At 43.3% G+C, this 16,454-nt stretch overlaps 1 protein-coding gene across 3 annotated transcripts in view; it reads right to left on the minus strand.

Moving 5' to 3' along the window:
• Nucleotides 1-9,749: 9,749 nt before the first annotated feature.
• LOC123950713 (peroxisomal trans-2-enoyl-CoA reductase-like) overlaps nucleotides 9,750-16,454 on the minus strand; it is a 34,663-nt gene continuing 27,958 nt past the window's right edge. Inside the window, exons 7-8 of one of the 3 annotated variants that reach the window (XM_046019007.1) lie at nucleotides 14,678-14,789; nucleotides 9,750-10,383 (exon numbers count right to left, since the gene is read on the minus strand). In XM_046019007.1, the coding sequence (XP_045874963.1) occupies nucleotides 10,298-10,383; nucleotides 14,678-14,789 (198 nt within the window). In that variant the 3' untranslated portion in view covers nucleotides 9,750-10,297. Of the gene's footprint in view, nucleotides 10,491-14,677; nucleotides 14,790-16,454 lie in introns of all 3 variants that reach the window. The other 2 variants (XM_046019008.1, XM_046019010.1) reach the window with 2 other exon arrangements.

Below are 16,454 nucleotides of genomic sequence, written 5' to 3' on the forward strand. Positions count from 1 at the left end.
CTGCTTCCTCCCTTTCTCTCTGCCTGCCTCTCTGCCTACTTGTGATCTCTGTCTGTCAAATTAATAAATAAAATCTTAATAAAAAAATCAACCTTCCTATTCAATCTAGACACTTAATGGGAACAAAATTATATATAATTACACATAACAATAGGCAACTCCTTTAAACATGGGAGATAATGTCTATGTGTAGGAATATTTTCCTTCAAAAGGTGTCCGGAGCACGGTGATCCACACGCCATTAAAAGTTTGTTGAAACAGGGACGCCTGGCAGGCTCAGTCAGTGGAGTAGGTGACCCTTGATCTCCAGGTTATGAGTTCGAGTCCCACCTTGGGTGTAGAGACTACTTAGAAATAGTAGTATCTTAAAAATAAATAAACAAATAAATAAATAAAAATGACTTGATGAAAATCGTTCCTCTCTTCTTAGTAAAAACATGAAGAAGTGGATCTGGATATTTTGCTTTACTGTGTTTGGTATTGGGTGACAGAAAGCATAACAGAGTGAATATATTTGTTTGAAGCGAACATGTAGGTGAATTAAACTATACTGAAACAAATAACATCCCTTCATCCCCACCACCACCCACCACTATGACCCAGCATCATCTGGAATTCCAAAAGAAATATAACTTTGAGGTAAAAAGAAGAACCCAAAGGCCATGAAACAGTGAAGATACCAGAACCTTCAAAGAAGGAAAGAAAAAAGAGTTTAAAATATGCTCATACCAAAAATCCCTGTTTTAGACAACTGAGAGCCAAATCACTACCCCTCCCCCACCCTCCCTGATAAAAGAACCACTTCGAAATGCCATTATTTTTCTAAGCATTCCAAATTTGAGAATTTTGTATAAACTGCTTTCTAAATTTCGAAACACATTTAAGATTATTATATAATGAAATACAAAATTTTAACGTTTACCTGAATTCTCAAGAATGCAATTGTTTTTTTTTTTTTTTTTCTCTCCAGTTCACTTACTTCAGACTGAAAAAATTTAAATTTGAGGCATGGGATTTTGAATTCCATACCAGAATCTGGATTTCTGCACCAGACCTAAATAGCCAAGCTTCATGTAAATAGAACATACAACAGTGCTTTGGAAGGAAATAAGCCACATTTGAAGTGTGTCCTGGTTGTAAAACAGAGGTCTGTTTTAAATAAGTTGACTCCCCCAAAAAACCCTAGAAGACTGAAAATGCATAACAACCAACAGAAGATTCTGCACTTGATCTTTCTTTTTTGTTTGTTTTAAAGATTTTATTTATCCATTTGACAGACAGAGATCACAAGTAGGCAGAGAGAGAAAGGAAGCAGGCCCCCTGCTGAGCAGAGAGCCCAATGTGGGGCATGATTCCAGGACCCTGAGATCATGACCTGAGCCAAAGGCAGAGGCTTAACCCACTGAGCCACGTAGGCGCCCCTCCACTTGATCTTTCTAGTCAGTATCTAAATGGGTAACATCTGGCATTCATTGTGTATTAATTTAATCTATATTACCTTGATATACTCTGGATAGTTTGTCAATTATACCTGGATTTGGGAAATTCAAATTTGTATAATGTCAACGTAGTGCATGTCTGAACTTATCCTCAATTATTTTGGAAACTGGAATTCTACCTTAGGGTAGAATTAATTAACTAACTAAGGATCATAAATAAGTGATATATATAAATAAGCACCGTACACCTAGAATAGTTACATTGGCAAACTTGATCTGATATATATTTTTGCCACAGAAAGAACGAAGCTATAAGTAGGGATCAATCTATCTATCTGTGAGAGGGAGAAAGAGACAAGCGTTTCTGAGTATTTGCTCCACAGAAATATAAAACTCAGTGTAGATCACTCAACATATACAATGCTGTGATCAGAGCACTTACAAATAGCAATTCCAATAAAAATACTAGCACAATCAAACTGACACGTTATCTTCTTCACAAATCATGTATTAAAATAATAGGGGGGCACCTGGGTGGCTCAATGGGTTAAGCCTCTGCCTTTGACTCAGGTCATGATCTTAGGGTCCTGGGATCGAGACCCGCATCAGGCTCTCTGCTCAGTGGGGAGCCTGCTTCCCCGTCTCTCTCTGCCTGCCTCTCTGCCTACTTGTGATCTCTCTCTGTCAAATAAGTAAAATCTTTAAAACAACAACAACAACAACAAAATAAAATAATAGGATGAAAGTTGTTTCATGGTGATTTAAGAAAGATTGGGCTGCTGAGTTAGGGCAACAAAAGCAAATGATTTAGAACAGGCAGAAAGTGTAATAAACACTTCCTACCTCCTGGAGGCTGGCATTTGGGCTTGCATGTCTAAACACTCAAACATTAAGCTTCTGTTTTTAGCTCCGGTCATGATCCCAGGGTCCTGGGATCGAACCCTGGTCGGGCTCACTGCTCAGTGGGCAGCCTGTTTCTCCTTCTCCCTCTGCCTGTCACTCCTGCTTGTGCTCTGTCAAATAAATAAATAAATAAAACCTTTAAATAAATAAATACATAAAAATAAAAACTCAATCTTATTATTTCTCTCTCTAGAGTTCTCAGAACTCAGGGGTACTGGTTCATGCTCATAAACCCACCAGGAATTATGTGGTCTAGGCTTACACAAAAACTCTCACAGCGGCTCGACATTCTGATGGGCCAGAGCAGCCCATTATTTCCGCTTAGGCAAAACTGCACCAAAAAATCAGATTTTTTAGACTCCTTTTTGGACATGGACTTGAAGGGAAGGGCATTGGTTTAACGAATTCAGTTCGGAAAGTCTGATGCACCCTTTTCCAAAACAGGTATGCACACACTGAGCCAAGCAAATGTTTGTAGCCTGTGGGCGGGATGTCTGTCTTATGACCAGTTCCTACACTGCCATGATGGACCACTCTCCCACTTTGGAGGGCTCCGTGTTTTTCTGCTCACGTTTGTATTTTAAATCAGATTAAAATGAATTATTACTGTGAAATGACAGGAAATTTTGGAATTTACTCTAAGATACTTAGAAATCAAGTAGGGGAGATAAACAAGGTTGGAAAAACATAGATCATTATTAAATCTGGGTAACAGGTATTATGATATTTTTCTCTTTAGTGTATGTTTGAATGGTTCCATTAACAAAATGTTTATATTATCTCTTGATGTCTTGGTGAGAGTCTGTCTCTCTCAGGATATCACATTGGTCACCGGCTCTACAGTTAGACTCTTTCAACTCAAATCCCACTTTTGCACTCAGTAGGTGAGATCTGGAACAAGGCACTGGGCCTGTTTGTGCCAGTTTGTGCCCGACTGTAAATGCTGCTAGTGATGAAACCTACCGCATGTGGCTTTTGTAAGGGTAAGATGACATCACGCATGGAAAGTGTTTGGCAGCATCTGGCATTTCATAATCACTCAATAAATGTTAGTTATCATTACCTACGACATATTGGTTCTATAGCTCTGTGGGTAATAGATTTCTACTCTCCAATTTGAACTCCCAAGCCAAACACAAAGCCCATTTCTATATACACAGGCTTTGCTTATACAACAAAATACTCTCTTCTGTATCTCACTGAAATCCTCTCCATTTTATTCCTCCAAGTAAAATAGTAAGAACTAAGGAGAATCCAATGAAGGCATCCCTCCTCCCCAACTCCCCAATCTCCATCCCAACAACACAGAAGAGAAGGGCTGCTCCTTCTCACTCCCCACCACAGTCAATTCCACCAACCCCCAATCCAGACTCAATGCCCCACTTGGAAATCTTCCCATGGGGAAGAAATAGACTAGTCCTCTGTTTTCAGCTCATCTGAAAACAAGAAGCTAAAGAAATTTAACAAAATCAGCTTTGGTACATACAGCCTTTACTTCAGAAGGCTAAAATTAAAGGGTAAGAAATTCTGACAATTACTGTGAATCACCTATGGAAGTGACTTTTTTTTTTAAAGAAACCTTTACTACTAAGGTTATGGTAACAATTAGTATCTGAAAAAAGGTAATTCTGTTGAGTTATACTTAAAACTACAAATTCTAACTAAATTTGTGACTCAGTCTATACAGATGAAAATAAGTTTAATGGCCCAAATAGTCAAGAAAACTGAGGAATATTGTTTTTGCTTTGGCTATTAGAGTTTGCCCAAATTTACCAATTGGGTATAATTCCCCCATTCAAGTGTATGAACTCGGGTATATCAATGTCACTGGAATAACTGGACCACTGTCCCTTTCCTGCAACTCTGCATCTTTACCCAACTGGCTTGTGCTGGGGCTAACTGGTAATGCTAAGCAACCAGGATGGGAGGCTGGCCAGAATTTCATGTTATGCCCAGTGCCTGCAGGACAGAATTCAGGTTAAGAGGCAATAATTTTGTACCACCAAATACATATTCTCCTTGGAACCTGGTCTTTTGCTCCCTCTGCCACACCCGTGTACCCCCATGAACCATTGAATGTAACTGCAAACTCTCTCCTGTTTCTCCCCAGTAACCTTTCCTTATAACCAACTAATTCTTCCCCATGTTACCCACTATCCAAGTAATGAATGAGACTATTTTTATTCTGCAAATTTTTTTCATTTGAGGAATTTCCAAACTTACCCAGAGGTAGAGAAAAGAATAGAATCAACCAACATATAATGTATCTGTCACTGGCCTAAACAATTACTATCATGCTTCCAACCTCGTTTCACTTCCTCCCATCCCCTACCCCACTTTTCTTTAAACTGGAGTATTTAAAGATTTTATTTATTTGACAGAGAGAGATCACAAGTAGATAGAGAGGCAGGCAGAGAGAGAGAGGGAAGCAGGCCCCTGCTGAGCAGAGAGCCCGATGCAGGACTCGATCCCAGGACCCGGAGATCATGACCTGAGCCGAAGGCAGCGGCTTAACCCACTGAGCCACCCAGGCGCCCCTAAACTGGAGTATTTAATACCAAATCCCAAATACTGTTTCTTTCCTAATAGGGAAGGACATTAAAAAAAAAAAAAAAAAAAAAAAGGTAACTGCCTGCTATTATCACATCGAATGACAAGTAACTCTTGCATAACATTTGCTAATACCCAGTCCATATTCAAACCTCGCAATTGTCTCCAAGCCATGACAAGAGTCAGTGGTAGAAGCTGGGATTGGAAACCAGGCAGTTGGACTCCAGCAGAGTCTAAGAGCCCTAACTCAGGGAAGGAGAGAGCCCACGGAGCGCTCTGCAGGAACGGGCAGGAAAGGGCAAAATAAACAGGGGGAGAGGATGTAAGGGTGCCTGTGAGCAGACAGGTTGTTCTTAAGGTCAGCAAAGTGGCGTCAATCAGGAGGGAACTGACAAGCTCCAGAAGACCAAGTTTGGAGGCTGCAGATGGAAAAGGGGAGTGGGGGGCTCTCTGGATGAGAGGAGTAAGGACACCCCCCCGGGATGCAGCCCTGATGCGGACAGTGTTAGGACTTGCGGGTCCGCACGATCTGACTCCCACCGACTCCCACCCTGGCAGAGGGCAGAAGTGCCTCCAGCTCCACGCCCCAGCTCAGAAAACAGGGCGGTGACGGGGCTGGGGGCAGAGCAGACACTAACCGACAGGGGGCGCCGGTTACCAAACAAATCATAGCATTGCCCGCAGGATTCCAAATGTCCCTTTGGATAAGCAGAGATTTAAATATTCCTTGGGATAATTGTCGTAAAATAAGCGCTGGATGATCACCCGCTTTTACTCTAACACACCTTTCGGGATGTGGTTTCAAGTCTTCCTGCCAGGTGATCAAATTTCAGCACTTCAGGGAAGTGGATGTGATTTGAAGTTTGGTTCAATAAGCAAAAGGCCAAGGAAGAATCCTTGAGAGGTTTTTGGTCCAAAAAAGGTGATTTTATTATAGCAGGGGGACAGGCCCCATAGGCAGATGAGCTGCACCTGAGTATGGGGGTGACTGGCTATATACTTTAAGTTTGTAGAGGGAGGGGAGGTAGAGATAACATAGATTTCTTTTTTTTTTTTTTTAAGATTGTATTTATTTGAGGGAGATCACAAGTAGGCAGAGAGAGAGGAGGAAGCAGGCTCCCCGCTGAGCAGAGTGCTGGATGTGGGACTTGATCCCAGGACTCTGAGATCATGACCTGAGGCAAAGGCAGAGGCTTTAACCCACTGAGCCACCCAAGCGCCACAAACCCACGCTTTTTAAAAAGATTTTTTAAAAGATTTAAAAAAGATTTTTAAAAAGATCTCTTTTTTAAATTTATTTGTTTATCTGACAGAGATCACAAGTAGGCAGAGAGGCAGGCAGAGAGAGGGGAGGTTGGAAGCAGGTTCCCGGCTGAGCAGAGAGCCCGATGTGGGCTTGATCCCAGGACCATGGGACCATGACCTGAGCTGAAGGCAGAGGCTCAACCCACTGAGCCACCCAGGCACCCCGATAACATAGGTTTCTAAGGAATTTCTGTATGCGCAAAGCAGGGTCTTACAGGACCGTGAACATCTAGCTATTGTCAAGATAATGTTGCTTCTGGTCTTTAACGAATATCCCTGGACTGCAAGCTGTTAAGTTTCATTTAAAGGACATCTGTCTTGCCTTTGTCCTCCTCATCAAAGTGAAACCCTTGTAAAGGAGGAGTGCAAAAGAAATACTAGGAGAAGAAATTAGAGCTCAAGTGGAAACTTGGCAGCCAAGTCTTGGCTTTCAAGAAGGCCCTGTCCGGAGAGGCTCAGGTTCCACAATTAACCACAAGGTGATACTTTTTGAGCCAAGCCTTGGGATAGTGTTGAAAATAAAAGGGGCTGATGGTCACGGGATATAGGCATGTGGCAGCTTCAAAATGCACCCCTTAGGCCTTGGGGAGCATAGTTAATTGCCATCTCGGCCCTAGTAGATTAGTAGCTGCTCTTTATATCTGCTTTTCCCATACTGCTTTTTTTAGTAAGTCCTGTGCCCAACGTGAGGCTTGAACCCACCACTCTGAGATCAAGAGTTTTGTGCTCTATCAGCTGAGCCAGCCAGGTGCCCCTATTCCATTATTCTTTACAGTTTTCCTTACTTCCTATTAGCCAGTCTCTCCTCGCTCCCTTCCCCTGTGGTAGCTCATAGTGCGAGATACTGAATCCAGGTAAGAATTTACCATTCCTGCTCGCAGGGACTCAGACACCAGTCTCCTGGGGCTTATACAAAGACTGATCCACAGGCACAGAATCCCACGCATCAGCATCCAGTCAGGTGTCCCACTTCCCAGGAAAATGTGTGAGACTGCGTCCCTGACCTTGAAACCATCAGTCGTTGCACACACGGTGCTTCTAGAAGGAACCAGCTCCACAGAGGACCAGAACAACCAATGCACAGCCTAAGTGCCAGCAACCTTCTGAAAGGTTGGAGTACCATCTGTCACGATGCCTTTCCCCAAAGGCTTTGGGAGCATTTCTGGGAACCAGTGAGTGGAAGAGGGACTGGTCCTACTTACCAACACTTCCAAAGCTCCACCGTGGGACCTGGTGATTCCCATCCATTTCTGAATCTTGCAGCATTGCAAGTCCTGGTTCCAAAAAAGCCATTCTTGCCAAGGGACCCAGGAAGGTCCCATTGAACTATGAACTGTGGCCGAGTCCAGGGACCATTGGCCTGCCTGTGTGCTGCCACGAGCTGATGAAAAAAGGAGTGTCCCTGGCCAGCAGAAGGAGCAGAGCTACTCCTAGACAGTGAGGACAAGAGTGACCATGTGGAACCCAGGTCATCTACCAAGTGTCTCCTGGTACCCACAGGCCCCACCGTGGTGTGAACGTGTGCATGCAGCAGTCCTTCCCTTTGCCTCCTGCTCACTCCTGTCTTTGTCCCTCTTTCACGGGCGTCACACTTGCTTCACGGTCTGAAGGTCGCTGCTGTCTTCCGGGGCTCCCCGCCTCTGCAGACATCTCCCCCACGTCTCATGCACATCTCATTCTGTCTTGGCACCTGCTTCCCAGAGGACCTGAACTAACATAAGCCATGAACAAAAGGAGCAGCATGTGGGTAGGGGAGATTTTCCACTCGTTTAATGCAATTAACAGAGTTGTTTTTTCCTCTTGATGTCTTTTTCTTCCTGGTATATGCCTTTAGCACCACGATCTTACCTTTTATGGCACTTAGAGCTCTTAAGGGAGGGTTAAATTTGTATGTGGCTTGATTAATGTTCTTCTCTCTCTCTCTTACTCTTGTAAGCTCTGTTGGGGGGCAAGGTCAGTGTGGTTTTTTTGTTGTTGTTTTGTTTTCAGAATTGCACACCCAATTCTTTTTTTTTTTAAGATTTTATTTATTTATTTGATAGACAGAGATCACAAGTAGGCAGAGTGGCAGGCGGAGGGGGGCGGGTGAACAGGATCTCTGCTGAGCAGAGAGCTCACTGTGGGGGTCAATCCCAGGACCCTGAGATCATGACCGGAGCCAAAGGTAGAGGCTTTAACCCACTGAGCCACCCAGGTGCCCCTGCACACTGAATTCTTAACATAACACTGAGCACACTGGGACTCAAAATTATTGAATGATTCAACTTCTTCAGGAATATTCAGTCTCTAGCAAAATTTACTAAGTGTAGTAGCAAGAGAACATTATTGAGAGGACACTAGCATGAAATGTACAGAAGTCCTGGGGAGTAGACTTATGATTCTAGAACATAGATAATGGTCAGCTGTCCAATCATTGGGCTAACAAGAAGATCTCATGAGGAGTGGTAGCTATGTGTCATGCTATGTGGGGTGGCCTCCATGCCTTACATAGAAATAAACACACGACAACATCATGGAGATCTGTGGGGCTGTTTTCGGTCATTGGCATGAGGGAATTTGAAAAGCAAGCCCTCCCTGTCTCTTTATCTTCCACACCAACCTATGTTAGGGTTAACCTGTGGCTTGAATGCTTAGCAACTACGATATTATCATGTCCAGCTGGCCATTTTAAAGTCTTTTCTAGAAGGAAAAGATTTCTGATCTTTCCCTGTGAATAGCACGGACACAAAATGTACAGTTGTGTGTGTCCTCTCAGGGGCGACTCTGCACTTGGGCTCACCCAAGAGTGAGCATCTCTCTCATGCTGCCCCCAGGCACCTAATTAGCCTCACCTTGGTCCCGGCCCCAAGTGGGAGCCTCATAAAATGGCAGATTTGTGGGTCCCTTCCCGGAGCATGGAAAATTACATACAGCTGTCGCCAACTTAACGATGGTTTGACGTGATTTTTCAACTTCACTGTGGTGTGAAAGCGAAAAGACTTTCAGCATAAATTACAGAGCATTCTGCACCCATACAACCATCTGGTTTTCACTTTCAGCACAGTATCCAATAAATTACATGAGATAGTCAACACTTTAGTATAACGTAGGCTTTGTGTGAAATGATCTTGACCAACTGTTGGCTAACAAACGTGTTCTGGGCATGTTTAAGGGATCGAGGCTAAGTGATTGATTTTCAATAAGTTGGGTGTATTAAATGCATTTTTGGCTTAATGATATTATCAGCTAACAATGGGGTTATCTAGACATGACCCCTTTGTAAGCCAAGGAAGATCTGTACTTTGCACTGAGAATAAAGAAAATAATCTACTTGACTTGAAGAGGGAATAAGTCAATTAAAAGACGTTTAATTAAGACAAAAACATGAATGTACATAATTTATAAAAGGCATTTCAGAAGTTGGGATCATTGCCCAAAAAAGTCAACTGAAGGTAGAATACTGAACCCTAATTTGCATCACATTTAGTTTAAGATTTTGGTTTTGCATACAAAAAGAGAAACATGAAGAAAAGGGAATACTTTAGATTGGAAATCAAGACACAAATCAAATACTTCCAAGAAATGCTGCACATGACTTTATTTTCCTTGACTCAAGAGGCTTTATGCAAATCTAACTTCATGAACAAAACAAATCATCCATCGATAATTATCATAAAGCTTTATGGCTCCAAAAGCATGATACCCACCATGAGATATGAATCACTGTATATCTCTAGTTTTAAGAATCATCCTGAGGCCAGAATTTGGGTGCACTGCCCACCTTTACAACCAAATATTAAAACCTTTTTGGGAGATCATGATACCTCTATTATTAATTTGAAATGATTTCATTTTTCAATTAGCTTGCTTAGAAATGAAAGGCATAATCATATGTTAAGCCCCATTCCTAAAAAGGAAATCTTTAATCACAGGCTAAACAGTGTTGTTTGGGGCTTAAACATACATTATTTCCAGAATAGTTTTTGCATAGGCACGATTGATAATATTAAAAGGCAGAAAGTGATTGTTCCCTTCATATTATCAGCTCCTGGAAAGCACCAAAATGTGTTCTTGAGATACTAAGGCATTTGGAGACAAAAGACACATGAAGTTTCCTTAGTTTAGAGCTTGCTTTTACTCTTGAAAGCCTCCTTCATCTGTTTGACAACAGAAAGATCCCCTGCTCCGTCAGGCCAGTTGTCGTGATCTGGTGAGTAAACGGAAAAGCTCACATCAAGCACAAATCTATTAACCTCCTTCATCGTCTTAGTTTCCAGCAGACTCCCTTCTGATTTTTCCTGGTTCACCCCTTTTCTTTTCTCGGCAAGAACAAAGAAATCATTAGGACAACTGGCAAAGGTCTTGAGAAAATCCTGGTTTTGAATTCCCAGCCCTGCCACGTTCTAGCATTTCCAAATTTGGAGAGGTTCCTCCTCCTGAGCCTGTTTTCCTGGGGTGGGGTGGGGGTGGGGTGGTTGCTAACAACATCTGCTCTTCTAAAGTTGTTAAAATTAAGTTTGTCGGCCTATGCAGAGTGCTCGGTGTACCGCAGCTGTTCCACACATACTATTTCTTTGGGAACCAAGATGCTTACTTTGGACTGGGCACACACAGCTGCCTGTGCAGCATCCAGTCCCTCATCCTCTCTTTCCAAGAGCCTCCACCTGCACTGGGGAAATCCATGAGTTTCTGGGGAAGTGGCCCCACTTTGATCTCCGACTGAGCTAAGTCATGCCTCTGGCTACTGGTTGGGGAGGGCTACACACTTCAGCTGGTCCACAACAGAGTAGGTCTCAGAATTCTGCTAGAAATGCTCTAAAACGTCATTCCCCTCCCTTCTCTCTGTCCAGCAGGCTGGGGAAAAAGAAGCATGTGGCTTTAGGGGGACAGGCAGCCATTCTGCAACCAGGAGAGTCCGTCTTAAGAGAAAGCCAACACCACAGAAGCAAAAACAGAGGGAAAAGAAAAAAAAGAAACATTGCCCCCGAAGAGTTCAATGAGCGAATAATTCAAGTCTAGCAGACCGTTCAGTTACGGGCCAACAAATGCCCTTCTTGCTCAGGCCAGTATGAGCTACAGCTAAAAACTTCCTATCTGACAGTTGTCAGATAGGCTATAAATGTGCATTATCTAATTTAATGCTTCGAACCGTTAACCCAATAAATGCTGTAAGTGACCCCGCTTTATAGAAAGGAAAATGGAAGCCTACAGAAATTAATTTTCCCAGATCACACGGCTACTGTGTGACCTTCTACTCCAGGACTCGCCACTCCCGGGCTGGCAATCTTCAAGAAAGCACAGGACAGAAAGCCTCAGTTTTCCCACTCATAGTGGGGTGGGGACAAAAGTATATCTTTTCTTTGCTTTTCTTTTTTAAGATTTTGTTTATTTGTCAGAGAGAGAGGGAGCACAAGCCGGGGGAGCATCAAGCAGATCAGGCAGAGGGAGAGGCAGATTCCCACTGTGCAGGGAGCCCGATGTGAGACTCCATCCCAGGACCCTGGGATCATGACTTGAGCTGAAGGCAGCTGCTTGACTGACTGAGGCCCCCAGGCATCCCTGGGTGGTGGAGGGAGTATATTCTGGAAAAACTGCTTTAGCTGATTTCACCAAAAACTTTTTAAAAATCTCTACACTAATAAATACAGTGTTTGGGGCACTTGGGTGGCTCCGTCGGGTGAGCATCCGACTCTTGATTTTGGCTCAGGTCAGGATCTCAGGATCGTGAGATGGAGCCCTGCGTTGGGCTCAGCAGGGAGTCTGTTTAGAGATTCTCCCTCTCCCTTCACCCTGCTCACTCTCTCTAGTATAAATAAGTACAATCTTAAAAAACAAAACAAAACAGTGTTGGAATCACATAAGGAAAATCTTTCACTAGTGGCCTGGAGAAGCCGCTATCTGGAGTTCCTTTCCCTTTCTAAACCAGAATCGACAAATACCCTCAGCGCCGCCGGGGAGGGAAGTGGTCACTTTAACTACTATCCAAAAAAGGTATTATACAACATGGAGTCGTTTCTGTCTTTCTAACCAGGTGCCTTAAAACCATGATATCTGGGGCGCTTGGGTGGCTCAGTGGGTTAAAACCTCTGCCTTCGACTTGGGTCATGACCCAAGAGTCCTGGGATCGAGCCCCCCATTGGGCTCTCTGATCAGTGGGGAGGCTGCATCCCTCTCTTTCTCTCTGCCTGCCTCTCTGCCTACTTGTGATCTCTGTCAAATAAATAAATGAAATTTTAAAAAAAACAAAAACCATGATATCTTCTGCACATGACCACATTGATGTTACTAGTAATTACTAGTAAAGAAATCTAGATAGGAGGGGGAAATAATAATATGAAGTCCCATACTTATCATTTATTAATGCAAAGAAGGTCTGAAGCCTGGAGTAGACTGTTAGTACACAAAAGAGTAGGGTGAACCTCGGTCCCTGATATGAAACTGAAATGCACATACAGGGGTCTGGAGTGGCCCAGTCGGTCAAGTGTCCAACCCTTGCTTTCAGCTCAGGTCTGATCTCAGGTCGCAAGATTGAGCCCTGCTTTGGACTCCATGCTCAGCAAAGAGTTTGCTTGAGATTCACTCTCCCTGTCCTTCTGCCTGCCCCTTCTCCCGTGTTCTCCCTCTCACTGAAATAAATAAATAAATACTCTTAAAAAAAAAAAAAGAAATACACATGCATTACATCAACCACATTTTGATTTGCTAGAAGCCACTGAACACTCTTCAGCAACAGTGTAAACACCTTTGAATTTTATATTTGTGTGCAACGTCTATATTTGGCCGAGACTCATGAAACTACTGGTTTTGTATATTAAAAATGGTTGAAGAAGGTATTCGCAAACGACACTACAAAGGGCTGCTATCCAAGATCTATAAAGAACTCCTCAAACTCAACACACACAAAACAGATAATCACGTCAAAAAATGGGCAGAAGACATGAACAGACACTTCTCCAAAGAAGACATACAAATGGCGAACAGACGCATGAAAAAATGTTCATCGTCATTAGCCATCAGGGAGATTCAAATCTAAACCACATGGAGATGCCACCTTAGACCAGTTAGAATGGCCAAAATTAATAAGACAGTCAACAACAAGTGTTGGAGAGGATGTGGAGAAAGGGGAACCCTCTTATACTGTTGGTAGAAATGCAAGTTGGTGCAGCCACTTTGGAAAACAGTGTGGAGATTCCTTAAGAAATTAAAAATCGAGCTTCCCTATGACCCTGCAAATGCACTACTGGGTGTTTACCACAAAGATACAGATGAAGTGGAAAGAAGGGCCATCTGTACCCCAATGTTCATAGCAGCAATGGCCATAGTCGCCAAACTGTGGAAAGAGCCAAGATGCCCTTCAACAGACGAATAGATAAAGAAGATATGGTCCATTTATGGACCAATGGAATATTTTTGCCTCCATCAGAAAGGATGAATACCCAACTTTTGTATCAACATGGACAGGACTGGAAGAGATTATGCTGAGTGAAATAAGTCAAGCAGAGAGAGTCAACTATCATATGCTTTCACTTACTTGTGGAGCATAAGGAATAACATGGAGGACACTGGGAGATGGAGAGGAAAAGTGAGTTGGGGAAACTGGAGGGGGAGACAAACCATGAGAGACTGTGGACTCTGAGAAACAAACTAAGGGTTTTGGAGGGGAGTGGATGGGGGGTTAGGTGAGCCTGGTGATGGGTATTAAGGAGGGCATGTACTGCATGGAGTACTGGATGTGGTGCATAAACAATGAATTATGGATCACTGAAAAAAAAATTAAGTTAAATTAACAAAAAAGAAAAAAATAGTTGAATATAGCAAATTCCTATGGTTTCATTCAATATATATCCCTAAGATAATGTAAAATGGTACCGTAGCACCCTTCCCCACCTAATAGGTCTCAGTCTTCTGCTCAGATGTACAACTCACTTATTAGAGGAACAAAGAGGAATTACATCTTAAAAATAGGCAACCTCTTGCCTCTTTTCTATCTCCTCCTTATACATATATATTCATATCAAGAATATTTTTCAAGGTTAAAAATCCACCAACCTATATACACAAGGCAATTTCTTAAAATAGATAAATATGTGCTATGATAAAAAATATTTAGATATTTTCTTTGACTGGGAACATTTCCTTTAAAGATGCTTTCAGGAATATAAACATTTTGTACATGTTTTATGTTCTGTGAGAGAAAACCCTAATCCTTCCTGTAACTGCTTAAAATTTTTTTGAAAATGTGGGCACCTGCATGGCTCAGTCAGTTAAGCATATGCCTTCGGCTCAGGTCATGATCCCAGCGTCCTGGGATCAAGTCCCGCATCAAGCTCCCTGCTCGGTGGGGAGCCTGCTTCTCCCTCTGCCTCTGCCTGCAGCTCCCCCTGCTTCTGCTCTTTCTCTCTCTCTCTCAAATAAAGAAAATCTTACAAAAAGAAAGAGATTTTGAGAACTTGAACCTGAAAAGGCATAAAGTTAGTGATGGTCATTTCTTGCGGGCCCACCTGGTACATTGAAGAGGTGTGTATACAAGGACTGGCCCCCGTCCACATCCACCAACTGTCCGGTGATGAAGGAAGCCGCAGGGGACAGCAGGAAGCAGACCAGCGGGGAGATCTGGAAACAGAAACACACATGCACACAGAAAAGCAGATGCTCCCCACCTGGGGCTGCTTCCCTGCCCAAGGAAACGCATCCCGAAAATAGCTGTAACACACATCTATAGTCCGTGTGCAACCTGACAGAACACAGAAGACTAACTGCCTTTTTCTATTTGAGGCCCGTTAAAACAACGTGACTGCTGTGGTGAGATATGAAGGCGCCCACACAGTGTCAGATAAGCTAGACGTGGTGAAGAAGCTGAAAGCCAACACAGTGCTTGGTTTTTCCCAGACCACCCGGTTCCTGGCACACCTCTCAGCACCTACCATAACTCACTCTCCACACCACCATGTGCCTTTTATGGCTTTGCCTCTGATGTAGTCAATGTGTCAGTGGAACACGAAGCTGGCATCTAGCCAAGGGTCCTGCAGGCTGCAAGGCCAGGAACGGAGACTATAGGAACCTTCTTCGGGAGGAACTGCAGAATCCTAGCACACCCCCTAAAAATTCAGAGGTGACTGATAACCTCAGCAACACCTACTCCCAAAACCAAAAAAAAAAAAAAAAAAAGAAAGAAAAAGAGAGAGAGAGATGATTTCCCTGGATATCAAGAAACTCTCTGGGAGGCTCTTGGCATAGCCAGAGTTTCTCGAAGGGAGATCCCAAATACGGGCAGTAGACGCCTTGGGGACATTTATGGAAACTCCAGATTCCTAGGTCCTATCACACCGGCTCCAGAAAATGGGAAGAGCCTTACTCTGTTCAGAGAGACTGTGCTGGACTAGTGTGAACGTGGCTTTGTGCTGAATTTTGTTTGAAATATTGACTGATGGCTTCCTGTGTTGATCATAAAGTAAGCGCTTCATTAATGTCTACAGAATGAAGGTTCTTCACGTATCTCTTCCTCTAAAATGAGCGGATGTTGCATCGCCCAGCTCCCGCTACAGCATTTTGCCCACAGACGAGGCACTACTGAATTGAAACGATCTGCTAGGTAAAAGATACCTAAATATTCACGATGCCTGGTTTACTTTGGGAGCTCAACACACTGCTAAGCCGAACCAATACAATTTTTATAATTACCAAATGAACGAAGCACTATTGTACTATCTTCAGACAGATTCTTCCTAACTTCCATTTTAACGAAATCCGTTTGATGGTTGGATTTGAGGAACCAAGCAATTCACAAGAGTTTTATCCATCGGTAAACACAATTGAAGACTAGCAACTTATAGCCACTTCCTATGTGGGTAACACCTCTTTTACCTGTTGACTTTCAGCTCTGTTTATTAAAGAGCACAGGGATTTTAAATAAGCAAGCTGGAGTTCAAATCTCAGTACCATGAGCCATGTATGGCTTTAGACGGATTACTGTGCCTCCTTGGCACTTAGTTTCTTAATTTTGTAAAGTGAGTCGGGTCTGCCAAGTGCTGTGTTCCTTTCCAAGAGATGTGGAGGGACATCGAACGAGCTGTGGCTCTTCCTTTGAAAACTATAGCTACAGGGGTGCTTGGGTGGCTCAGTTGGTTCAGCATCTGCCTTCAGCTCAGGTCATGACCCTGGGGTCCTGGGATCGAGTCCCCACATCGGGCTCCCTGCTCAGTGGGGTGTGTTTCCCCCTTCTGTCTGCCACTCCCCCTGCTCATGTGCTCGCGGTTTCTCTCTCTCTCTCCAATAAAT

The sequence above is a fragment of the Meles meles genome, chromosome 9, assembly GCF_922984935.1.
Source record: "Meles meles chromosome 9, mMelMel3.1 paternal haplotype, whole genome shotgun sequence".
NCBI lineage: Eukaryota > Metazoa > Chordata > Mammalia > Carnivora > Mustelidae > Meles > Meles meles.